Raw genomic sequence first — 27,418 nt, 5'->3', positions numbered from 1 at the left:
CTTTACTTAATCACATGAGAAATACATAGATCTAAAAAGTAATAATAAACCCTACATGCATTTCCTTGCTTCAATTTCCTCAGCACTCCAGGGCATTCTCTGGGCTGGGGTCAGAGTCCTCTGTGGGATCCAGGAACCTTCCCCTGCTGCTGTATGACTTCTCTTCTGAAACATGGAGCCTCCCTACCTAGGTCAGTTTGCTTCCTCTGACCTTGGCCAGTCTGTCCCCTTCCTTTCTCTAGCAAAACTTCTTGTGTCTTTCTCTGAGTCTTTCCCTTGTGAGTTCTTTTATAACCTTTTGCTTTGGTTACCTATCTCATTATCCTGTCTTGGTAACTATCCATTGTTCTCCAGTTCCCCTCTACCTTCAGATAGGAAGAGGAAGAGGAAGTATCTTCTCCCAGATTGAGTAAGCCCAAAGTCCCAAGGTACTTTTTCTTGAATAGATGGTTATTGAGTTCTAATGACCTCTCCCATTGTCCGTGGTCTGGCAGAGACATGACACAACCTTGCCAGCTCATTGTGGATACACATAGATAGGGGCATTCTGTAATATAGTAATTTCATAAAAACAATTTTCTAACATCAACCTGATTTAATAAGTTGTATAGACAGATCTCCCAGATCACCATGATCACATGCTAAACCAGGCCATGATTGAGATCTGAATGCTGAGGGCAGAGGGACAAATAACCTCAGAGTGGTGGACAACTATGCCCAGCTGTAAAGACTCCTTTATTTTGTGTTTGTTTGGGATTGTGATTTTTGACTTTGCTATCCCGGAAAGGGAGGTTGCACTTTCATAGTGACCTGGCCAGAGGGCTGAGCCATAAGCCAACAGAGGGGGCAAGAAACCTCATTGGAGAAACTCCAGCAGACTGGGTGCAGCATCATGCCATACCACAAAGAGGCACAGAGGGTGGCAACACAGTGACGTCGTCATTGAAAATTAAAAAATAAATCAGTCCCTGACATAACAGTCCTGCTCTCTAAATTATTATTTCTTCTTCAAGTGCTGGACCCTATGTGGTTTCCATTGTAGGTATGCATATGCGCCATTTGCCTCAGAGGGGAGATTTCTATGCCTGTGCAGTTGCTCCCCTCATGCTCCATACTGAGCTTATAAGGGGTGGTACAGACCAACGCCTCTTCAATTTGTTTTCACCACCGCATGACATGAGTCGGAACCTCCAGTGGCTGAAATTGATGACCTTTAATGTTCTTCCCTGTAAATTTTGTAAAGTTTTATATTGTTAGTTAGATAAGTAGTTATTTAGTTAGAATTCCCACTCTGAGGAATCCTCTGATTCCTTGGTGTGGGACTTAGATTACGCCCAGGCTCCTGGGCTTTAAGAATTGCATCTCCTGCCCCCACTCTAGCTATGACAACCAACGCTGCCTCTACTGCCTTGGAGAAGCTCATATCTCTGCTAAGTGCAATATTTGATGTTTCTTTCCTTGCCAAATGTGACAGGTGCAAGAACTCTGACTTTGGAAGCACCTAACAGAGTGCACTATGAGACCTCCATTGGATCCAAGCCAGGGAAATCCTTGTATGCATTATCCTGAGACATCAAGGAGTGTGCCTCCTTTTTTGACTCTGGAGCAGATACAGCTAGAGTGAAGGACCTTCATCTGGACCTCTCATACCATAAGAGCAAAAAAAAAAAAAAAAAAACCCGATCATCTCTAAGTGATGATCGGTTAAGACTTCACGCTGAGGATACAAAAATTGAGATCCTCCTAAGCCTCATGACTGTGATTAAAGGGTGTGTAAGAGCAAGGTTCCTTCAGCACCGCTCTCCACATTCATCATCAGCACTGACACTGGTAGTAACTAAAACAAAGCACAAGGATTGAAAGCCTGCATATCGTTGGTACCAACGATAACCATGCAATTAGAGACATCACCAGCGGTACAGCCGCAGCCCCAGAAGGAACCACAGACTACCAAGAGTTCCTTTACACTGACTCTGGCCGTGCAGGGCAATGAGACTCAGTCTTCTAAGGCTCCAGCATCTTATACCACACTTAAAAATGTCTTCCTTCTTCTGGACCCACAATCTCCCCTATTGTTGGTACTGACTGTCACAGCGAGATTCTAACGCCAAGGAGAAGCGCATCTCTCATTCCATCCACTAGTTGTGGCTTCCTGACATGCGCACTGCTGATGGAATTGGAGCCAACCTTTTCTCTTCTGGAGAGTTGGATGTTCCAGTGGATTCATCTTCCCTTCCACTGATAGAGTTCAGCACTGACAGAGGTTTAAGAGCCTCCTATTTCTAGCCTCATCCATCCAAGTGGGGATCCCCCCCCAGGTCTGGTGGAACCCAGTGCCTTGAGGACCATCACAACCTACTTTCTGCCCCTCATATTGGCCTTACTGAGGCCATGAGACCCCATACGCACAACACCTAGAGTCCATGTAATCCCCTAGGGAATCATATCAGTTCTCTCCTCCTAGGGATCAACTGGAGCTTCCTGAATTTATGGAGGAGGAAGATGAACCGGATCCAAGTATTTATTCTTCCTTGCCTGATGAGGTGATGGCTCCAGCCTCACCTGTTCCTCTGGACAACCATAAACAGTTCCAAGAGCTACTTTGAAGAGTAGCAGAAAAGCTCCAAATCCCCTTACAGGAAGTTCAGGACTCGCAACACAAGCTCCTGGACATCCTATGACCTACAAGGTCTACCCAAATAGCACTCCCAGTCAATGATGCCAGTGAGAACTCTTTGGTACATGTCAGCCACTTTGGCCTCTACCCCTAAGAGGGAGGAAAAGTGGTACTTTGTCCTGGCTAAGGGAACAGAATTCTTGTTCTCCCACCCTGACCCAAACTCCCTAGTTGTCCAAGCAGCCACAGAAAGGTCCAGAAAGCAATACTGAAGGGTCATCCCTCTGACAAAGAGGCCAAGCATTTAGAACTCATGGAGAGAACAGCATTTATTTCCAACAGCCTTCAATTTAGAATCTCTGTCAGGCCCTCCTGGCTCTCTCAAGTAACAATAGCAGAGAAGCCAGAGCAGCACAGACTTCAACACATGCTAGCTGCTCTTGAATTCATGCTGGGGGTCCCAGTCAAGCTTGTACAGACCATGCTGAAGTCCATGCTGCCGTGACTTCACTGCTCTTGTTTGAGCTAGCTAGATCAAAACTAGCTTGGGTAGTTCTACACATGCTGCAGTCACACCTCTGATTGCTGCGTAGATATACCATTTGTATGGCTCTGGGGGAAAATTCTTTGTGAGTCTAGAAATTAATATACCATTAAATTGGTACAACTTATTATTTCTTCTGTTTCTCCCCTCTCCTTCTCCATGATCAGTGGTTGTAACACCAAGATTCCCTTAGACATACTTAGATTCTATTAGACTTACTCACCTAGACTCCTTCCCACTCATCAACCAGTAACTCACAACCTCCTCCTCCTTACCCATCACTTCTGAATTTGAGCCAAGAGTCTAAGTATAAAGGAATCTAAGATGGTGAAGCTCAACATTGAGGGGCCAGAAGAGAAGATTGTAGCAAGAAAGACAATAAACAGGGAGTACAGGAATGTGTAAATTGAAGTATAACACCACCTACTTTAATTTAAACAACACAGAGCTTGAAGAAGGTTGTAAATTACATGTAGTTAGGTTACCTTATAATCAGAATGTGGGAGTAGGTCTTGAATGTAAAGGAAACTTGGACCACCTTACACATCACTTCTGAATTTGGTCTTTTGTCTAAAAATGTATAGTATGTAAATAGTTTGAGTTAGAGGAATTAGAGTGCACTAATATGTCACTTGTGTTAAAACAACCTTCTCTTCCAGTCTATGACAAGTTGCATTAATTGTATTTCTTTTCTACTCCTTGTGCTTTTTAAGTGCTTAGCAAATTTTCCTAACACAGGAAAAAGAATTAGAAGAATTACTCTGCATATATATTAATGCTGGACAAGTTGGATCCCTCAGAAAAAAATAGATCTGCTAGTTGCTGATACATCCAATGGAAATACTATATTTAATTAAAAGTATTGCAGTTTGCTTGGGAGAACCTGCTCTGCGTGTTTTATGCAAATGATCTGGATGGTTATAAATATTGGCTCATGTCAGAAATATATGTATGTATGTATGTATATAAAAATTGGCTACCCTGATTAGGAAATTTTTTTTCAAAGAACAGACTGGGCACATGGGGGAAATGGGAAATCTACCCCCAGTATTGTCTGTTGTGGCTGGGTTTTATCCCTCTCTCCAGAGGAGGCATAGGCTTCAGGGTTTTCAGAAAGAGTTAGACTTTCCAGGAAGTGGTACCCACACACAGGACTGGATACAAAGGAGGCTACTAAATATAGCATTCTTTTTGTCCTATGGTGAAATATAGTAGATAAGGTTCCGAAGGAAGAAACACACACTGTTCTTGATATGAAGAGAGCTTGGCTTGTTTAGCCTAACCAAAAGAAGGCTGAGAGGAGATTTGATTGCTCTCTATAAATACGTCAGAGGGATAAATAGCAGGGAAGGAGAGGAATTATTTAAGTTCAGCACCAATGTAGACACAAAAACAAATAGATATAAACTGGCCATCAGGAAGTGTAGACTTGAAATCAGATGAAGGTTTCTAACCATCAGAGGAGTGAAGTTCTGGAACAGCCTTCCAAGGGGACCAGTGGGGGCAAAAAACCTAGCTGGCTTCAAGATTGAATTTGATAAGTTCATGGAGTGGATGATATGATGGGACAGCCTATTTTGGCAATTAACTGATCTTTGACGACTACTACTGGTAAATATGCCCGATGGCCTGTGATGGAATGTTAGATGGGGTGGATTCTGAGTTACTACAGAGAATTCTTTCCGAATGTCTGGCTGATGAGTCTTTCCCATGTGCTCAGGGTTTAGCTGATCAGCATATTTGGGATTGGGAGGGAATTTCCCCCCAGAGCAGATTGGCAGAGGCCCTGGATTTAGTTTGCCTTCCTCTGCAGCATGGGCCATGGGTCACTTGCTGGTGGATTCTCTGTTCCTTGAAGTCTTTAAACCATGATTTGAGGACTTCCATAACTCAGTCATAGGTTAGGGGTCTATTACAGGAGTGGGTGGGTGAGGTGGTGTGGCCTGCGTTGTGCAGGAGGTCAGACTAAATGATCATAATTGTCCCTTCTGACCTTAAAGTTTATGAACCATACAGAGGTAATAAGCAGGGTGGGTGACCCTGCCACTAAACAAGCAAAAACCTTTCTCACATGGACAGCCATTCCACAAATGTCAGAAGAAACCTATCTCCCTTCTCTACTGCTATCAGTAGCACCACGATGTAATATCAGCTAATGGTACAAAATAATTGCAGCTGAAGAGATACTAACAACCTCTCTGTATTTTTCTGTTTTTCCCCTTTCAGTTATTTGTCACCTTCCTTGCATGAATGGAGGACAGTGCAGTTCTAGAGATAAATGCCAGTGCCCTCCTAATTATACTGGTAAACTCTGTCAAATCCCGGTGCAGAGTGCCAATACTCCAAAACGTTACCATCAACCACAGCAAACAAGCAAGACCATAGGATCACATATCATCCACTCTACGCATACTTTACCACTGACTATGCCCGGACAGCAAGGAGTAAAAGGTAACTTTTTTTTCTCTCATGGATACTTTTCCCTTTGGAGCTAGTTTTACTTTCTAATTTTGGCTTCCAGACCAGTAATGATAATGACGTCTGTCTACACAGTTTGAATCTAGATACCACAGCTTGACTCCAGAGCCCACCCGAATGATTGGAAGTTATTTTCCTTAGATGGTTGGAATAATAAGAAACACAGTGTTATTGAAATGAGTTTGCTAAGGTAATTTTACTTTAATTCATGGTAGAATTTAGTCCAGAGCACAAAATTAAAAAGGGTGCCACATTCTTTGGTATAATGAAGTTCCCTTCTGTCAAGCGCATAGCCAGATTCACAGCGGAAGGGCAGAAGGCATTGTTTCAGAACGCAGTCTGTCATTTGTCTGTGACTCTTAAAGTGGCAAACTATTAAGTTCCCGTGAGTGTTGAACAGACAGAGGTTGTCTTCCAACATAATTAATGATGTAAAAATGAAAACAGAATCCATGTTTACCCTTACACTTATCTCTCACTCTCAGTGAACTGTTGTATGTGGAGGTTGTTTGTTTTTTGTTTGTGATCCTTTTGACTTACAGAGGCCATGACATGGATCATCAATATCACTTCAGGAGTTTGAGACAGTTTCAGTTAAATAGAACAGTATTTCCAGTAAGATTAATGAAATCATAGATAAGTTGCTACTGCCATGTAAATGCTATGAAGAAACAAAAGTATTTATTTAACATCTCAGCTTCATCTTGTTTTAATCAGTAATCTTGCCCAAACTGAGAGATCTGTCATTTTCAGCCTGTTAGCTGCAACTCACATGTTGCTGATGCTTAACATTGATAAAGAATTAACTCAAAGAGGAGTATTTATCAGTATCAGTTTGAGTTTCATCCATGTTTGTTCCGTTTATTTGGAGGGTCCTACAATTAAATTCCACAATTCAGTAATTTAACACTAATTTTTGTTTGTTTGGACTAATCATTCTAATTTTGACTGTAATTGGTAACATACAGCCAACTTTTCCATATTATTGCAACTGAATTAATGCATTATAAAAATAATTTTCTGTTGGAATTAGTTGTTCACAGTTAGCTTCTGAATTGCTTTGCTAAAAACAAAATCCAAAAAGTTAGATTATGATAGGCATAATCTATTTTAATAACTTTATTATCAAAACAGGCTATAGCTGTGTAAGAAATACAGGTAGTCACCTACTTGGAAACAATAGAATTAGAAGGTTTTCTGAAGCACACCATCTCTATTTTTCAGTAAACAGATCCTGAGGGACTGCTACCCAATTTATTGAAAAATAGGTTATTTTACCAATGTAGAAATACTAGACCGTACCTTAGGTGACCAAAATTACTTTGAACTTTTAGTTTGAAGAAGAGGATCTAACTCCCATATACTTAGTGTGACTGACGTTTATGACTGTGAGCATTCCATCTTGGGTTAAGATATCCTGTATGAAATGGTGAAACTTAAAGAAGAATGGCTCTCTTTATGTTTGGTCATAGCCATCCTTCATGTTTAGTGTATAGGTCACTTGAAAGCACAGCAGATTTCTTACTCGTGAGGAATTTGCCTACCCCTTTATGAGGTAGCTCCCCGTCAAGGTCATCACCAATCCCGTTGCCTTTGCCTGCCATTTCCATGTCCAAATGAAGACACTGAGCTATGGGGAGAGGAATGCTTCTTTTCTGGGTAAGAGGATGAAATATATCATCCTTAAGAGACTCGCAGAAAGTAAAGTTTAACAGTGCAGCTAGACAGGAATCAAAGATCTGGAGAAAGAGCATCTTGGGGACAGACACAACCTGCAAGGAAGCACTTTCATCTTGATTTGTCACCGTCTTGAATTGGCTGAACATCCCTAGCAGAGCTAGATGGACTTATAGAAGGCAGCAAGGCACCTAAGTCAGTATCTGCCTGCTGAGACCTGTTCAGTCAGAAAGAAGCTACAACACTAGCCTGAAAGGGGTGTCCATTCATAATGTATTCATGACAGTGAATCAGTTTTGTTTGCCAGAAATAGTCATGTAATGCTGTCTTCCCTATGTAGTGCAAAATGACATTAAAATAATTTTTTCAATTTCCACTCAAAAGATTTTTCCTCAGAGAGGGCTTACCTTTTCCTTCTGACAACATTTTCTCTGTTCCCTGTGTGCCTTGATTATTCTAGACCTCATACGGTATTAAGAAGTTCTGACTTTCTGATATCCCCAAGTGGGGTGTTAAAAACCAGCAAAGCCATGGAGTCATACTTGCTGGATTCATATCAGCTAATTCTTGGGAACTCTAAAAAGCCAAAGCTGTGGCTAAAAGCCAAAGTTGTGGCTTCGCAGAATAAAGCAGTGCAAATTGAAACTAGAAGGCTGCTGCTTTTAAGGAAGATCGACTGGATACACTGAAAATGCCTGTCACACGGTACTGTAGAGAAAAAGCAAACATAATTTCATTATAGAAACAACCAGACTAAACTAACTAAGCCTTATGGGAATTAAAGACTTAGGGTAAAATTCTGCAAAGAAGCATTTAACCATCAAGAAGAGCTGCTGCATCTGCTGGAGACAGGAAGACATCTAAGCAGGATCAGCTAGCTAACATCCTCTCTTGTATTCTTGTCTGGCTGGCCTTAGGAGTGCATTACAGGAAAGTACACTTAACAGATGCGGACACTATCATCCCAGACACATAGATTAAATATTGAAGTCTGACTGCATTATGACAGTTTAAGAAATTAAGTGGCTTTTCCCCCCAAAATGTTTGTTGAACTGCATGTATTAAATGCTTTTTTTAATAACCAAATATATTTAAAACTTACAAACAGTCCTGAAATTGTGTTCTTGGCAACACAAAATTTAGAGGTGAGAAAATACCTACCTAACTATATTTCATTTGATGATATTGTTTATATATTGTCCCTGTTCATTCCAGCTTTTCTGTGTATAATACATGAGAATTGTTTTACTTCACACTATATTGTATCCAGGCTTCCTCATGTCATTCACCATAAAATTAAGCCTACTTACCATCAGTGTTTTCAGGGTTTAGCATGGGGTACACACAGGGATGGTTATTTCTTGCTCTAAAGCTTCTCAGGAGAGAGAAACCCTCCCCTTATTAGGCTAAGCCTTTTTTGATGCTCCTAAGTAATTGTCTGCAAGAGCATTACTTTCTTTCATTTTTTACTTGTAAAATGTAAGATGAGTAGATTCTTAGAGTTACTCCAACTATGAATTCTCAAAGGAGATTTAAAGATATACCAAGATTTTATAAAAAATAATATTTAAAATGGTTTAAGAGCCCAAATCCATAATGGTTTTGGGATTATGAGACTGGTTTAATATCTGTGCAATTCCATTGACTTTAACAGGGTTACTCCTGATTTATATTGGAATAAGTGAATGGAAGTTCTGAACATACATGCACAGACTTAAAACTACAACTGCATTTAAAAACAAGTATTTGAAAAGCAGTCGCTCCTTATTTGACAAATCCTTAATTCAAAGTTCAATGAAGGGAGTGGTTTTTTTAGATGGTTGGGAGGTCAGCAGTGGATTCAGGGGCAAATTCAGGACTTGGCTGGTATATGAAGGTGAAATGATGAAATCTGAAGCTTTCTCTATGTTCCAAAGGGAGATAATGGATTTGAAAAATAGAACAACATTTACTGTATATCCAAAAATTACTTAATAGAGTTTGAATTCTGGGACTCTAGAATGGGATTTTTTTTTTTTTTTTTTTACACAGTCTGACCACAAATATTAATGTCACACCAGCTAGCTGGACACCTACCTTACATAGTAGTCTTTAAGACTGTTTTCTATTGGATCTTACTTTTCTGTACAAAGAGTTTGAATTATCTTCCATTCTAAACCACACATTTTAACTTTTTTCTATATTTGGGCTTTATGTATATTCTTTTATATTTTAGGATGTTTATATACACATTTTAATTTAAACATTAATACTAGAAAAGTGTTGAAGATGTCATGTATTTCTGTTTAACATCTTTTTTCCTTTTTTTTCTTCCTCCAATTATTTTAGTGAAGTTCCCTCCTAACGTAGTGAATATCCATGTGAAACATCCCCCTGAGGCCTCAGTACAGTTCCATCAAGTTTCAAGAATTGACAGCACATCAGCAGGACAGAAAGTGAAAGTACCCCAGCCAGGACATCCCCAGGTCTCCTATCAGGGTGTTCCATATCACAAAACCCAAAAAGGATATTCTACTTACCCACATCAGCAACCCATTCCTCATGTGTTTCCTGTTTCTGCTAAAACTCAGCTTGGGCGCTGCTTCCAGGAGACTATTGGGACACAGGTAAGAAATATTTGCAAATATATTTTGAGACAAGACGCTTTAAAGCAGTATTATACAACACTGAAAAATGTTTCATCAGTCAACAAAGGACCCCTCAACATTTTTTTTTCCAAAAGAGATTTCACCTCTCACTGATGCAAAATAGTGCTAATAGTCCACACCTTCTCTGAGCTAGTGCCTTCTCCTGCACACCAGAGTCCTTGAGATATTGCTTTTAGGTGATATATCCAGCTGAGTCCCCCTTCTCCCTTTCCTGGATGCTCTTCTCTCCTCATCAAATGGCTGCAGCTTGAGCAGACTACAGTGAGTATCTTCAACAGTTCATCCTCTCTTCTCCCCCAAACAATTGTTTTCAAAAGGAGCAGTAAGTGCCCACTCTCTTCAGGTGGCTGCCATCTCCTTTAACATTTATTTCCTAGTCTGCAGCAGCTATATATGTTTTTCAATAATATTTGCTGGTGGGTTGTGACTGCTGGTTTGTGGTGTGGGAGTGTGTCATGAAAGGCAATCATTAAACCACTAAAAATTTTGTTCTATATAAAATAAAAAACAGTCTTGCTTCTTCACCACCTACTCACCCTTACTCTTAAAGATCCAGTATTCTCTGTCAACCTCTCAGAACAAACCCACAAATAAATTATTTAGGCTTAGTGGTGTTACCATTGATACATTTTTATGCTTACTTTTATATTAAATTGAAAAATTGAAATGAAAATATTGGGAAAAAATGATAATTTTTACTTCAGACAATGGTTTGCTAACCTGAAAAGGGTGAGAAACAAAATGTTATCTGTAGTTAAGTTAACATCTGTAGTTAAGGTTGTCTGACACTTTTCATTACAAGACCCTGTTTTCAGTTGCTTTTAACTTTGATGAACTTTTAATGAACAGTTAATGTGTTTTCTTCTCTCTGTTTGTCTCTTTACCCTTCTCTGTTTAAATTTCAAACAGTACATACATATAATTTTTTTATCATAAAAATATATTAGCTTTCAAATAAACTTTTAGTTTCTGTGCGGTAGACCTATTGGTCATCTATTCAGTAGCAGGCTATTATTAAGCCATTTATAAGCTTGTTGCCTTGTTAATATAGCCTTTCCTCTTCCCTTTCCTCCAGCTGGTCTTGTAGTTTAACCAGCAGCAGGTGATTGTGCTTAATCTTCTTGGTGTTTTGTTTGTAAGAGGTAATAGGACTTAAAGTGTGAGAGCTGTGTAGTTCACATCATGGACAGAGCCATGCACTCTGATGATTGGAAACATTTCACAAAGTTTATTGATAAGAAAGTATAAAGTGCAAGAAAGAAATTTGCTTATCTTGGTGGGATAAGTCATCTAAGGAATCATTTGTAGTACATCCATCTTGTATCTGCCCACTCTAAATCTGAGACAGATTTATGTCTGACTTTGTATTTAGCAGAACTTCGTGCATACCACTGTGGGCAATTAAACTGGACTATGCCTTGGGAGAAGCCTTTGCAGTGAATGTTTCTCCAACAAAAGCAGAAAATAAAAGGGACAGAACACAGTTTTTTACTTACTCGTGGTCAAAGAAAACGAAGATGCAGATAGTAGAAGCTGAGATTGAGAAAGATTTGAAGAAAAATGAGTGGAAAATGGACCTATTTAGGACAACTCTAAGTTTAGCCTAGAGAAGGGCATATGGAACAAATTCATCTTGTTTTTATTCACAGTGTCATGATATACAGTATAAGGAGGAGAAACATGCCCTATATTATTGTCTGATTATCAGATTTACTCCTCTCTTAACATGGGTTATTACGGAGTGCTAGAAATATGATAGGGAAGTGCAGACCTGGAGCATAGGCAATACTTCCCAGACAGCTTAGGGGCATGTTATCCTTGTACACTGCTAGGCTTGTGCTGGGGTATGTGTTTTTGGTAATAATTTGTTTGTCATCATTGCATATTTTATGTTTACAAATTGGGGCCACGTTCTGTCTGTAGTAGTTGAAGTGGAGGGCATAAAGAGTCTCCATCCTCTTGTGAGGCCTGCATAAGGATCAGGTAGAATTACAGGCAACAGAGCATAGGAATTTGTTCCCCCCTATTCTTTTTGTGGTGTACAGTGGGGGCAGAGATGGTCCATAGGAGTGCTATGGAGTCTTACCCAGCAGACGGTGTAGGATAGCAAGGTGCACCTCTTAGATTAATGTAGCTGCTTGTGTCCTCACCCTGCATGACTGGGATCTCCACAAGGCTTCTCTGAGCCATATGCTTCTTCTTTGAGTGCTTGCTCATGTCGATTCCATGCTAGGTGTGTGCGTATCTATGCGCATGGCAACCGGAATTTTTTGCCTTACTAGTATCTGTAGGGCTGACTCCGGCTCTGCCTGGAGCCCTGCACTTATGCGCTGGTACATGAGGTGCTGCCGGCCCTGTGTCCCCTAAGTTCCTTCTTCCCGCCTGTGACGGTTATTGGAACTCCCTCTTTCTCTTGTGGTTGCAAGTGCTGTAGAATTACTATCTTAGTAGTTGTGATATAGTTTTTTCATATATAGTTAAGTAGTAGTAATTCCATTAGGGACGTTCATCAGGGAATCAGGGCATGCCTCGTTCCCCGGGCTTCAAACCGTGTGCTAACTGCCACAAGTCCTTTCCACACAGCGATCCCCATGATAGTGGCCTGAAGTGCTTAGGAGAAGCACACAGAAAGGACAAGTGTAGGATCTGCAAGGGCTTCAGGCCAAGAACTAAAAAGGATAGCGATAACCGTCTCAAAGCCCTGCTTATGGATGTAGTGCTGAGACCAGCCTTGGAACTACTCTGTGCCAACTGGGTGCCAAGCACATTATTGTCAGTGCAGAGCACTCCACTAGCCCCAGGACCCTCTTGACGCTGGTCTGCTTCCCCAACTCCGAAGAAGGCAGAAGAAACACTCAGATAGAGGGTGCTCTCCTGACCCCAACGACAAAAAAGCGGGGTTGGGCACAGGACCCTTGATGGGCCAGTTGCCTGCATGAGAGCAGCAGGAATTGGCGTCCCCTAGGGCTGCGAGCCCAATGAGGGAACTGCCTCCGACTCCAGGGAGCAGAAGGGGACCCCTCCAGATAGTGGTGCCATCTACACCAGAGGCACTGCAGACTGCTGACCTCTTTCGCGACTCAACTGGGCCCCTCATGCCAGCCAAGCGGGCAACATCAGCCCATTTGTGGGTGCGCCCGAGGATGGTGTTCCAGTTCCGTATGAGGATCCAGTTCCTCCCCTGTTCCAAAACCACCTGTTGCCCTTTCTCCCTGCATGGGCCCAAATTACATCAGACCATTGGGTCCTCAGCACCATCTCAACTGGCTATTCCCTGCAGTTCTCCTCACACCCTCCCACCCCCCCTTCCTTGTCGCTCTTCAGGGACCCCTCTTATGAGCAACTTCTCATTTGGGAGGTGCAGGGCCTTCTAGAGGTGGGGGCCGTTGAGGAGGTTCCTCCAGATATGAAGGGGAAAGGGTTTTACTCCCTTTACTTCCTTATCCCCAAAGCAAAGGGAGGGGCCTCAGACCTATTTTAGACCTGCACCGCCTCAACAAGTATCATAAAAGGCTGAAGTTCTGTATGGTCTCCCTAGCTTCTATTATCCCTTCCTTAGATCCACGGGACTGGTAAACCTTCCTGGACTTAAGGGATCATACTTCCACATCTCAATTTTCTCCAGCCAGAGGAGGTTCCTTCTATTTACGGTGAATCAAACCCATTTACAACACTACCCTTTTGCCTCTCATCTGCCCCAACAGTTTTCACAAAGTATATGTCAGTAGTAGCAGCTTATTTGAGACATCGGGGAGTACAGATTTACTCTTGCCTAGACGACTGGCTCATCAAGGGCAGGTCACAGACTCAGGTCCATCGCAATTTATTTCTGCTAAGGACAACCTGCCAGCGCCTCGGCCTGCTAATAAATGAGCAGAAGTCGACTCTCTTTCTCGTCCAGCAGATAGTTTATTGGAGCAGTCCTCAACTCCATCCAGGCCAGGGCCTTCTTCCCCGAGCCTTAGTTCCGGGCCACGTCAGATTTCATCGGTCATGTTCAGACCTTCCCTCTCATGACAGTGTGAACATGCCTCAAGTTGTTGGGGCATATGGCAGCCTGCACCTAAGTGGTTTGCCATATGCCTTTATGCCTCAGGCCTCTACAATCATGGCTGGCTCATTGTACACCCTGAGCAGGCACAGCTTGGACAACGTGGTCACAATATAACCTCACATCTGGTCATCCTTTGAATGGTGGTCGAAACCACACCTGGTGATGGAGGGCATACCTTTTGAAGGGTTATCTCCCTTGGTGACACTGGTTTCCGATGCCTCGAACTTAGGTTGAGGGGCCCACATCAACGATCTCAGCACTCAGGGAATTTGGTCTCAGGAGGATCTCAACCTCCATATAAATGTCAGAGAACACAAGACTATTCAGCTAGCTTTCCAAGTGTTCCTTCCCTATGTGATGGGCAGGATAGTCCAGATTTTAATGAACAGCATCACTGTAATGTGTTATATCAACAAGCAAGGCAGCACCCATTTGTCAACTCTGTGTCAGGAGGCTCTCTGCTTGTGGAACTTCGCAGTACAAAACAACTTTCTTATCCTGGCTTCTCATCTCCTGGGTACCAGGAATACACTAGTGGACCTTCTCAGCAGGTCCTTCTCATCTCGCCACGAGTTGTCACTCCACCCAGAGATAGCTGGCATGATGTTGTGAAAGTGGGGAACTCCCCAAGTGGACCTCTTTGCATCCACACAGAACAAGAAGTGCCCGCAGTTCTGCTTGATCCACAATCTTGACAAGGGCTCTTTGTCCGATACCTTCCTTCTCCTGTGGGCAGGGGCAATCATGTACGCCTTCCCGTTGATACCACTGATCCACAAGATATTGATAAAGATCAAGTACGACAAGCTGAATGTGATTCTAATTGCTCCTGCGTGGCTGTGACAACACTGGTTCGGCATGCTATTGGAGCTGTCCACTGCGCCCCCACTTGAACTACCACTTTGGCCAGACCTTCTTTCTCAGAACCACGGTCGGTTCCTACACCTGCGCCTGACATCTCAAACACCAAGGCTTAGTCCTCTCGTTAATGATGGTTTACCTGGCGGCCATCTTGACCTTCCACCCCTTGATCCAAGGTAAGTCTATCTTTTCCCACGGCATGACAGGCAGGTTCTTGAAAGGCTTGGAGAGGCTCTGCCCTCAGGTCAGGGATCTGATACCTTTGTGAGACCTGAACCTGGTTCTGTCAAAGCTTATGGGCTTCCCCTTTGAGCCCTGAGCCACCTGCCTGTTACTGCTCCTTTCCTGGAAGGTAGCCTTCTTAATGGCAATTACCTCTGCACGGAGGGTCTCTGAGATCAGCGCTTTCACCTCAGAACCACCATATATGTTGTTCTACAAGGACAAGGTTCAGCTGTAACCTCACCCCGCCTTTCTACCTGAGGTGGTGTCTCAGTTTCACAGTAATCAGGACATATTTCTCCCACACAAATCTAATGAGGCGAGAAGATGGCACACACTTAATGTTAGGTGGTCCCTGACCTTTTACATTGACAGGACTAAACCCTTCCGCAAGTCCACACAACTTTTCGTTGCAGTGATAGAAAGGGCTCTGCCGGTGTCCTCCCAGAGGATCTCTTCATGGTTAACCTCCTGAATCAAATTCTGTTATGAATAGGCAAAGGTACCACTGCTGGTGATAGTTACAGCCAACTCTACACAGGGATCAAGTCTCATTGGCAGCCTTCCTGGCACAGGTGCCTATTCAGGACATTTGTAGAGTGGCTATCTGGTCATGGGTCCATACCTTCATGTCCCATTACACCATCATCCAGCAGGCCTGGGATGACACTAGCTTCGGCAGAGCAGTGCTGAACATAGCACTTCCATTAGCTCCAAACCCACCTCCATTGATACTGCTTGTCAGTCACCTAGCATGGAATCGACATGAGCAAGCATTCGAAGAAGAAAAGACGGTTACTAACCTTCTGTGACTGTTCTTTGAGCTGTGTTGCTCATGTCCATTGCATGGTCTGCCCTCCGTCCCCACCGTCGGAGTGGATGGCAAGAAGGAACTGAGGGGGTGGCGGGCTGGCGGCACCTCATATACTACCAGCACATGAGTGCAGGGCTCTACAGATATTACAGATTTTGCTAAGGCAAAAAATTCCAGTAGCCGTGCATGTGGGTGCACGCACACCTAGCATGGAATGGACATGAGCAACACATCTTGAAGAACAACAGCTCCAGAAGGTTAATAACCATCTTTTTCTCAGTTCTCCCTCTGGAGCAGTACCTCTCTACACTTCCCTGTACATGGGCAATGCCTCCAAATTTAGACTGAGGTATGTTCCTATTTTTCCCCAGTTTTGTTCATCCTTTTAGTGCCAACTTTGGGGAAAAGCCTAGTACAGTCTCAGAGAATGTTTTTGTTTTAAAGAATTTAATTGGAATTGTAGAGCCCAACTTCCAAAGAAGCCAAAAGCAGATACAAAGACCTACCATAAATTTTTTAGGCTCAAATAGGTCTCTAATCTAAAAGAAGTCATTTATTTAAGAATATAAGAATGGCCATACTGGGTCAGACCAATGGTCCATCTAGCCCAGTATCCTCTCTTCCAACAGTGGCCAATGCCAGATGCTTCAGAGGGAATGAACAGAACAGGTAATGATCAAGTGATCCATCCCGTCGCCTATTCCCAGCTTCTGGCAAACAGCAATCCCTGCCCACCCTGGCTAATAGCCATTGATGGACCTATCCTCCATGATGTTATTTAGTTCTTTTTTGAACCCTGTTGTAGTCTTGGCCTTCACAACATCCTCTGACAAGGAGTTCCACGGATTAACTATGTGTCGTGTGAAGAAATACTTCCTTTTATTCATTTTAAACCTGCTGCCTATAAATTTCATTTGGTGACCCCTAGATCTTTTGTTATGAGAAGGAATAAATAACATTTCCTTATTTATTTTCTCCACACCAGTCATGATTTTATAGACCTCTGTTGTATCCCCCCTTCGTCATCTCTTTTCCAAGCTGAAAAGTCAGTTTTATTAATCTCTTCTCCTATGGAAGCTGTTCCATACCCCTAATCATTTTTGTTATCCTTTGCTGCACCTTTTCCATTTCCAAAATATCTTTTTTGAAATGGGGTGACCAGACCTGCACAGAGTATTCAAGATGTGAGTGTACCATGGGTTTATTCAATATTTATTCAATATTTGCTTTGGTACATGTGACGAAGCCTCTGTATATGTCCATGGAGGTTGCCAGACTGAGCTTTCCTTATTAATACTAGGATGTAATAAGTCCTCAGTTAAATACTTGAGTCTGCTCTGGATAATTTCTGTATTCTGACTTCGCTTAACAATTGTCAGTGTTTATGTATTTTCTTGCAGAGCAGCTTTGTATAATTGGCTTTAGTACTCTAAAAATCTTTTATTAATTATTCTGGGATCAGAGATTTCACTGTCTGCAAAAGAGACTGCAGAAATGTGTGTGGATCCTTCTAGGCAAATCAACCAAGCTAGTATAGTACCTTACTTATCTTCCCATTTCTATCCTCTGCTTTTAGCATGGATGAGAAAGTGTTCTATTGATCTGATTTCTAAAATTATGATTTATAAATAAACTGTCTTGAATCTCAGAGCTGTACTGGGGGACTTGTCTTGTGTATGTTGTTATGTTCAACCTTAATTATGGCACTTCCTGACTGTCTGAGTCTGACTGTGCAACATAACATTCTCATTTTTGATAGATTTTATGCTAAGTTATCTATATTTGTCCAAACCTTTTAAGATCTCTCTCCTTTTTCTTCTTTCCTCCCCATTGTCTCTAAAGTGATCCTGATCTTCCCTCTTTCCTCCTTGAACATAATCAGCTGATCTCCCAGGCACAAGCCAGTGATTCTTGTCATTCTGTTTTCTTTCCACCCCTTCCAAGGTTTATCATCCCCTCCTCCCCCCCCCTCCCCCCTCCCCCCCCCCCAATCCCTAGGGCTAGGCTGGCTGCTGTAGTCAAATCCCAAGCATCTGGGCTTACCCAGGTCAGAGATACACAGAATATATTTTACACATTTAACCGCAGAGTATGCAATATTAGAACAAGCAGTTGGTCCAACCCCAGTCCAGACTGCCAAACCTGCCTGTTGTCTAACCACCTAGAGCCTCTAGAAAGACTATAAGCAGAGGCCTTCTTATGGGTCAGAGAAAATAGACAAGCAGATGCGGGATAAAATAAAAAATTATTACAGTCTGCAGGATTCAGAGTGATATATATATATATATATTATTTTCTTGTGAATTTTTGTGCCCTGATTATTGGGAAGAAGAGACAAAGGTGGGCTGATGGGCACCTATAGAAATAGGATTATTATTATTATTATTATATTTTAAAACTTGGGTATAGAGAAAGGGTTTATATTCTGGCTTGCTCTTATTTTTTCAAAGTCAGTTCAGCCATCCCCACTGCCTTTAGATTTCTCAGAATGGAACCATGAGTCAGTATTTTTTCTGGAAGATACCATAGTGTTCATTCCTGCAGAGATGTCCTTAGTGCTGTCTCAGAAAGAAACATTGCTTGTTGTCAAATACTTTATCAGCATCAGAAAGATTGTTGCACATATGTCCGAAACTAATAGTAATTCATCTGTGGTCCAGACTCTGATATTTCCATGTCAATGAATATTGGTCAAATCTGTACGTATACTTGAATCTTTCTGGAAGGCAAGAGTCTGTCATCTTCGAGCATTGGTCCACTGAGCCGTATGTATTAAGCAAGCAAGCAGATAACATTTTGTTTAACTTATTTGACCAACTTCTGCCACCTTTAACTTCTTTTCATTTTTATTCTAATAAAATGCCTCTATTGTAACACAGAATATCTTCTTGTTTTTCAAAATACTTTTATTGTGTCCGTGATGCACACAAAGTTTGTATTGCTAATCTGAGTCCTATTAATTTTACATATGATTAATGTGCATTTAAATTGTTATGGGAGATGTCAGTGTAGATGGAATATGTATTCACACAGGTGCCTACTATATGTCAAGATTTATGTAAAGAAAGCTAAGCCTCAATAGATTTTTCTCATATGCCACTTTAAATCTCTATTAGAGATATTTCTAATATTGCTACAGATGCTGACAATTAAGTAAATATGTTCAAGTTTTAAGGCTTTTGTCTTAATAAAAAAAAAAAAAAAAAAAAGCTTTCCCAATATTGATTTGATTTCTTTCCTGTTAAATGTAAATAAAGAATTATTATTCACAAAATAAATAAAAACCAATCTTAAGAAGCATGAAGAAGTTGGTTTTTGCATATTTGACTACACCAGGGGAATTCCCGTATCTTCTCTGATTAACAAATTATAGTCTAGCCTCTTGAATAGGATTTTTTGAATGTTGGTTTTATTAAGTCACAACCATTCAATTTCTGGTGGGCTAAGCATCTGTGACTTTAAAAAACCAACAACTCCCTCCACACACATACATACTCTTCAAACTACAACAAAACCCGAACAGCTTTTCCATTGAAAGAGAAATATGTAGTTGAAACAACTTAGCTTATAGAATGTACTCTGCACTAAACTCAAGCACATGACTGTGCTTTTGGATCTGCACTGGTTATCTGTTAAGTACTATGTGGAATTTATAGTGTTGGTTTTGATCTATAAAGCCCAGAGCTGCCTATCTGAAAGTCTGTCCCTATTTGCATACTGTACTGCTATATGCAGTGTTGTTGTACACATGTCAGTTCCAGGATATTAGTGAAACAAGGTAGGTGAGTTAATATCTTTTATTGGACCAATTTCTGCAGGTGAGAGAGACAAGCTTTCAAGTTTACACAGATCTCTTCAGGTCTGGAAAACTTATCAAGGACAGGTCTACACTATAGACCTATATTGGTATAACTACATTGCTCAGGTGATGTAGTTATAATGACCTAACCCCCCACCCCGTGTAAATGAACTATGCAGACAAGAGAAGCTCTCCCACTGGCATAATAGCATCTTTAGCTGCAGCGTGGTATGTGAAGAGACAAGCCCTCAGAGTGTCACAGCTAAATGCAAGATGGACCAGATTATTTAGTATAAGTAGTTAACATATTTCAAGGGACCATTCAAGGTGAAGTGGCCCGTTAATATCCCTCCAGTCATAGGGAGGAAAGGAAAGGGGTGTGTAGAAAGCAGCTGGTGAGGGAGTTAGTTAGTGGGTTACAGATTGTTGTAACAAGCCATAAATCCAGTGTGTCTATTCAGTCCATGGTTTTTAGTGTCTAGCAAAGTTAAGAATTTAAGCTCTCCAGCTTGTTGTTTGAAAGTGGTGTGTAGGTTTCCTTTGAGGATGAGGGATTGATAGGCCAGATATAGAGTGATTGCTTTGTGAAAAGCGTTCACCCACAGGTGATAGGGTGTTTGTCTTTTATCATTTTTCTGTGTGAGCTCATTCAAGAGCTAGTGATTGTCTGGTTTTACCCACATAGTTGCTATTGGGGTATTTAGTGCACTGGATGCGGTACATCGCGTAGTGATGGGCATGTGTAGGATCCATGGATCTGCTGTAGTTGAGATCAGTAAGCGTGCTTGAGCTAGAGTTCTTACTGTAATGATCTACTTGATCATTGCATTTTTAAAATAAATTAAGAAGCATATAGAGCAAAGGATAGGTGTTCCTTTTTAATAGATGTGTGTATAAATAAAAATAATGTATTTTATTGAAGACTTCATTGGGAATTGTAAGTCATCGTCCATTTTTCAACATGACCAATGTTTTCTAAAGGGAATATTGAATTATTTAAATTATGATTATGACTGAAGAGTACTTGATAAATATCCCAAAAAAATTACTTTATGGAAGTATTTTAATAAACCATGTTTTTTCAGAAGTGATTTGGTATGAGATGTATGTATTGTGATATAGCAAGGGCAGAGGGCAGTAGAAAAGTGTTTTTTTGTTGTTGTAGTAAAACATACTATTTATTTTTTGTAGTAAAACATACTGTTTATTTTTATACTACAAATTACAGCACAGATTATACAAGGTAGAAAGATTAATATTCCAGTTCACTTTAAGTTAAAATACTACTCAAAGATCTAAATTCAATCATCTTTATTAATCATGTTTGCTTCATGGGTGCAGGAATATTAGCAGAGGCCTGTTCAAGATAAACTAATGGTCCTTGAGGCATTTCTGCAGGTTTTTTGTGTTGCACATTCATGTCTTCTAGAACCTGCTGCCAGTGACGCAGTTTATCCAGATGCTTCTGAATTAGTGCTTCCTTCCTTTGTAATTCATTTTTCAATTCTGAAACATCCTCTTTAATAACTAGCTCTGGTTTCTGGACAGATAGATGTAATCTTTTTTGTAGGAAAAAACATTGTTTGTCTTGCAACATCCAGAAATTTCTGGATACATTGATCAACACCAGTTCTAATTTCTTCTTGATCCGTACCATCCATGTAGTCCTGACTAACAAGTGAAGCAAAGCAAGCCTCAAAGGACGCTTCGAGCTTGTCCACAAGCATGCTGTTTGGGTTGCGCAGTCCCGCAGGGGCCGGGAGGAGACCCGGAGGAAGCGGAGGGGGAGGTGGCCCCGGCGGCTGGTTTGTAAACATCCCACTCAGAGCCGCCGCCATGACACATGGGCTCAACAGAGAGTGCTGGAAGGAAGATATGTAATCCCCAGAATGCTCAGGGCTCTGTTCCCTGCAGACTAGCCAGAAGTCATTAGAGGGCAATTAGGAGCAGCTGAGACCAATTAAGGCCCAGCCAGGTGCTTGATAAAAACCCTCTGCTCCAGACAGACAGCGCACGAGGTGGAGGTGTGCCGTGCCGTATCGTATCGTATTATGTGAAGGAGCAGAGAGGAGTTCAGAGTTGTGTGGAGGAGTGGAGAGGAGTGCTGAGGGAGGTACTGGGCCCAGGACAGGGAAGATTGCCCGAAGCAGGACTGTGATACTCCCCCAGGCACAAGGGCCTGGGTAAGGAAGCCCAGCCCCAGGCAGCAAGGGAGCAGGGCCCGAGGAGCCAGAAGGACAGATGGGGGAAATTAGCCCAGGGGAAAGACTGCAGCTATGTATATGGTGCCAGCAGCACAAAGCTGCTACTCATAGGGCCCCTGGGCTGGGACCTGGAGGAGCGGGCGGGCCATGGTCCCTACCCCCCTCCCGGGGTAACTGGTGATGCCCTGGCCCACTATGAGAGGCAAAAGCGCGAGACCCACTAGGGTGAAGCCAGCCATTTGCCACAGTATTTAGGATTGAGATGGCTGCTATCTTTTAACTATTGGACTTAGCAAAGTATAGAATAAACAGACTGGTAGGAGGCAGTTGGGAAAATTTAGAATTTGGCAAAGTTCGGAGGATGTGTTGTGACACAGGCCTTGTCCCTGCAAAAATGTATGCATGTGTTTAACTCTGTTCACATGAGTAATCCCATTGACATTGTGCATAAAGTTAAGCATGTGCATAAATATTTGTAGGAACTGGGTTTAAGTCACTAACAAAACAGATGTCAGTTTGTGATCGGGGCAGCAAAATATATTGATAGTTATTAGTGAATAAACCAGTTCATTTACAATACTTACATGGCAATAGTAATGTGCCATTTTGTCAGACATTAAGGTAGCTTGCTTATTAAAAGAACATAAATGATCAAGTTGTACTTCAGATTTTACAGACATTTCTTAAGGAAGTGAAAGAATATAGATTTTCATTGCTTGACATTTATAGCAAATTACCTGCCACATTGTAATTTGACAAATTCTTTAAAAAAAGTCAAGTAAAATAAGATGTTTCACACATTACTACTTTTTCTTTTCAGAGCACTTTTTAAAATCTTTTTTTTTTTTTTTTCAAGTAGTCTTAAAAATACCATCTCATAAAATAAAATACTTGTCTGGAATTCCTTGAGGCTCATGGTTTGGCATCAGAAGCTTTTAAACAAATAGACTGTCAGAAATCAGTATGGATCCATTTACAGGATATAATGCTTCATCCACAGTAGATTCTTTGCACAATCAATACCCTGAAATATCATAGGATTAAAGATGTATCAGATACCAAAAACACCAAACGTTATAATTACTCAAATAAAAGAAAGCTGGATAATTTTTACTTCCCTATAAAGAATGTTCTGCTTAAGCCAAAACAAATTCTTTACAAGTCCTTTTAGAAAGTCTGGAAGTATTTAAGAGTTTCTGTCCTTCTCTTATGAGACAATGCCTGTTACTGAGCCAGTGTTATATTGGACAATATTCTTCTTTTTAACAACCTGTCATTCAGATATCCAGTATGTTGTTTGGTAATATCGTATCAGTAATATGAGTCAGTAAATTTGGGGTCTATTACTCTGCTGTCCATATGGGGGAAGAAAAATATAATGGCCCAATGTCTATGCCTGTTGAAAAGTTTTCAGGGCACATAACAGTGTATCTGTTCACTTTGGAGTTTTTGTTATTGCAGTATGTGAAAGATAGTCTTTAAGCTGAATCCTGAAATCATTAGTTAATCCTTGGGCAGAGCACCCCTGGATTTCAGTCATAGTCAGACAGTTAGTTTCACTTTATTAATGATGATATTGTGGCTTTTAAGGAATAGCCCACAAAAGGGAGTTGTGAAGGGATCATATGGCAGTGGGAGTCCCAAGAGACATCCTGATGGTTCAGACAGAATACTTTGTGATTGTTGCAAGATTTCTTGCCCGATTGGGATCTCTACCACCCTTTAACAGGCACTCCATTTATTCCTTAGTACAGCTGTGCTACAGATGCAGCGGGGGTGTGGAGGGGGTGGTCTTGCCTTCTCTCTAGTTCTTTTGGGGAGTTTATCACTGGCAGCTGAACATAACTCAAACAAAGACTGGGATTGTGGCTGAAATGCACACAGGAACAAAGGTGATGTGGCTCTTGCAGCCTCTGTGCACCAGCAATACTGTGCACTTTAATTATGCAAAGTATAAGTGATTTAAAAAAAATTAAAGTTAGACGTACAAATATTTTAAATTATCTGTCTTAAAACATAATGAAAGTTGGTGCTCCATTAATGGAATCTGTTCAAGGCACAGTGTGCACACTAGAACCTTGCCACTTAAAATAGAACTAGATTTATGTGGCAGAGCTGCACTGAAAGATGTGACAAACTGAGAATTTCTAGGGATCTCCCCATGGCAGTCAACCACCTATTGTTTATGGCTCAGAAAGTGAGGCAGAAGGGGTTAAATAATTATCTGTGGAGGAGTAGGGTGAGACTTTTAAGGAGAATGCGGTTTCAATCCAAGTTTGAGCACCACTGAAATGGAGCTTCGCTCCTTTGAGGCTCAGGCTCTGTGAAAGAGGAGAGCCTTTCTGGTAAGTGTGTCTGGCTGGGAAACAGGGCATGCAGAGCCATGAGTGTTGGAAGGATCTAAAGGAGTGTGTTGGAGGAAACAGGGAAACCAGAGCTCATAAGCCAGAGTTCACTCCTGCCTAGTTTAGGAGCTCTGCGCGGCTACCACCTTTCCCTGCTGCATATGTCCTAAGATCTAAACCCTGCAGATCTGGAGTGTCATTTATATGGAGCTGAGACACCCTACATGGCAGGCGCCTTCCCTTGATGCCAGTTCCTAAAGTGGCTGGATTCTAATCAAATTATCATTGATTCTTCAAGCTTCAATTCATCATAGGTGTGATGGGATAAAGATCTTAAATCATTGCCAGAATTTATTGATAGGGCTGTAAATCTCAGTTGCCAGATGACTCAGAATTTGGAATCCTTATTCTTGCTCATGGTTTTTATATAGAAAATTGAAACAGTTATGACCACAGAGATCATGATCTTAAGTACAGAACAAATGCTACAGCACCACACTTGAACTAAGAGTGAGCTTTACTTTCTTTTTTTAAACCTTCCTTTTTTTCTCCAGTTTAATACTCTTAAATGACACATTTCATATTTTGAAAAAAAACAACAAACAAAAAACCATACTCTGCTTCTGAAGTACTGCCTCTGCACATGCACGTTGTTGGGATGGCTTTAGATGCCTATTAGGTACCACATAAGTACCCCTCATGGCACCAAATGCTTAGTGTCTGAGGTCATAGGGGGAGGTGCAGTCTCAACCACCTCAATTCCTCCCACTAAAGTTCAGAGACCAGAATGGAGTAGAGCTGGGAAAGAAGGGAAGGGCAGGAGGTAGGGAGAAGAATATGAGTACAAATCTATATAGGCAACGTTCACAAAGAATTCCCATTACTAGTAAGTAACTGTTCTCTAAACAGAAAATCCATTTTGCTTTCCTTTACCTTGCAAAATGAAAAAATATCAACAATCAAGGAGGTAAATTTAAGCTTGCCTATTGTTAAAGTGTTAACAAGTTTACTAATATAGGGTACTAATACAAGGTCCTGTTGTCCTTATTCAAACAAAACACCATTTGAAATAAATGAGAATTTTGCCTCAGTAAGGCCTGCAAGACCGGGCCCATTACTTGAATGGTTAAAGAGTCATAAATAAAAATAGAAAGGCATCACTTATTTTTTTCAGTCATCTTGCTTATGTTAATTTTTTTTTTCAGTTTACAAATATTAGAATCTTTCAGTATAATTTGACAATGTCAATAACAGATCATAAAAATTAGGCACAACTTGGCAGTGAGTTGTGGTACTAGGGATATTTGTATTTTAAAAATGAAATAGGAAATGACATTAAGGAAATCATGGTAATACTTTAGTGTTCCTTTCTTTAAAAGAATAATGAGAAATGTATTTGAGATGATTTACATATTTTCTGAAAAAGTTCAGGGACAGATTTTTATAAAGAAAAATTTAAGGAGTTACTGCCAATGAAGAATTACTAGCTTGGAAATATACTTAGTGACTGGTTTTTGTTCCAAAAGTTGAAGGGAAAAAAATACCGATACAAAATGTTTTAAAACTGAATCTGCTCACCTCCGTTAAGAGGGCTAGCCCAAGGCCAGTGTACTATTTAAGTTCTATTGAGGGCTTCAGTGGGTCTCTCCAGTGGGGTGAGTTTAAGATGATTATGTAATACAGCAGTATTCTAGAGGTGAGCATCTTACAACAACACTAACCAGAACATTCTTTACTTAATTATTCCAGTGTGGTAAAGCACTCCCTGGCCTTTCAAAGCAAGAAGATTGCTGTGGAACTGTGGGTACTTCCTGGGGCTTTAACAAATGCCACAAATGTCCCAAGAAGCCATGTAAGTGTGATTTCATTATTGTTTTCTACATCACTTCACTTTTTTGTGCTCTAAATAGCATTTCTTTTAAAGAAAAGGTAACACTGTATTTCAAAAGAACCACATTGTTTGATATAAGAAAGGTGACAGAAGCTGCACTCCCTTCTGACCTTTAGTGACAGCAAAGAAAATGTTTTTCTTCTTCTTCTTCTCTTACTGAAGAAGTGATGCTTCATTGTGTTTTCTCAATGTAGGGAGATAACGATATTGAATCATCTTGCATTGCCTAGCTGAATTTATTTTTTTAAAGTTTGCACAGAAACATTAAATTATAGAGGCACCAGTTCCTACTTAGAGAGAATGCAATGACACATTGAGACCTTAAATGAACTTTTGAGTTTTAATGCCAAAGCTTTTCCAGGCTCCAAATTATGAGTTGCATTTTTAACTCTGTTGTTAAAATGCTGTCTCTACAATTAGGTTACCATGAAGACTTTCCCAGTATTTTTGCTACAACTTGACATAATAATGTAAAATAGTGAAAGATAGCTATTAAGTAATTTGTCTGAAAGGTAAACCTAATCTATTGAAACATTTAACACATGTAATAATAAATAATAATACCTAGCTCTTTTCCTCAGTAGATGTCTAAGCACTTTACAAAGGAGGTATCTGTATCCCCATTTTGCAAATGGGGAAACTGACACAGAGAGAGGCTAAAGTGATTTGCCCAAGGACATCCAGCTGGCCAGTGACAGTGCAGGGAATAAAATACTGGTCTCTTGAATCCCAGTACAGTACTATATTGACACTCCCTACGCTACAATCATCAACATGGGATACTTAACTTACTTAACATGAAGGAAATATATTGTTTCATATGATGCAGCATATCTTTATATATATACTTTTAATATAAAAATATTCTCAAAGGAAAAAACCTTGTGTCGTAATGTGATTGGCCCTTTCACGGGCAGCCAAAGGGCTCTGGTGGAGCAGTTTTGTCAGGAGTCTTTTATTGCCCAGAAGGGTAATTTGCACAAATTATTACTTACTCCATCTGGTCCACTGATTTATGATCTAGCGTTTTGTGTTATGCTGTAGTATTTTGTGTTTCAGAGCCCCCTAATCTGCTGATTTGCTTTCACATAGGGCACTCATTGGGTCTTTGAGTGTCTTTCAGGCTTATGTGCCAAAATTGTGCTTTAGTTGCATCAAAGCCTTACATTTCTGTAGAACAAACTTTTCCAAAGAATAAATGTAACCATTTATTATGGGATTTTTATAAAAATATACTAGACATATCTGAGGATCTTTATTGCAG

The 27,418-nt window shown here is 40.8% G+C and overlaps 1 protein-coding gene and 1 pseudogene across 1 annotated transcript in view; one reads left to right on the top strand and one right to left on the bottom strand.

Annotated features, from left to right (window-relative positions):
* The window catches only part of LTBP1 (latent transforming growth factor beta binding protein 1), a gene marked incomplete at its 3' end in the record, with an annotated part of 277,622 nt that overhangs the window by 124,039 nt on the left and 126,165 nt on the right, over window positions 1–27,418 (top strand). Inside the window, exons 5-7 of the mRNA XM_067562644.1 lie at window positions 5,388–5,612; window positions 9,645–9,922; window positions 26,013–26,115. Coding sequence (XP_067418745.1) covers window positions 5,388–5,612; window positions 9,645–9,922; window positions 26,013–26,115 — 606 coding nt within the window. The remainder of the gene's footprint in view (window positions 1–5,387; window positions 5,613–9,644; window positions 9,923–26,012; window positions 26,116–27,418) is intronic.
* On the bottom strand, window positions 21,033–21,552 carry LOC137162745 (mediator of RNA polymerase II transcription subunit 28 pseudogene; annotated as a pseudogene).

The sequence above is a fragment of the Emydura macquarii genome, unplaced genomic scaffold, assembly GCF_026122565.2.
Source record: "Emydura macquarii macquarii isolate MOO-44397 ecotype Brisbane River unplaced genomic scaffold, CSIRO-AGI_Emac_v2 contig_2457, whole genome shotgun sequence".
Lineage (NCBI taxonomy): Eukaryota > Metazoa > Chordata > Testudines > Chelidae > Emydura > Emydura macquarii.
This window is presented reverse-complemented; position numbering and strand designations above follow the sequence as displayed.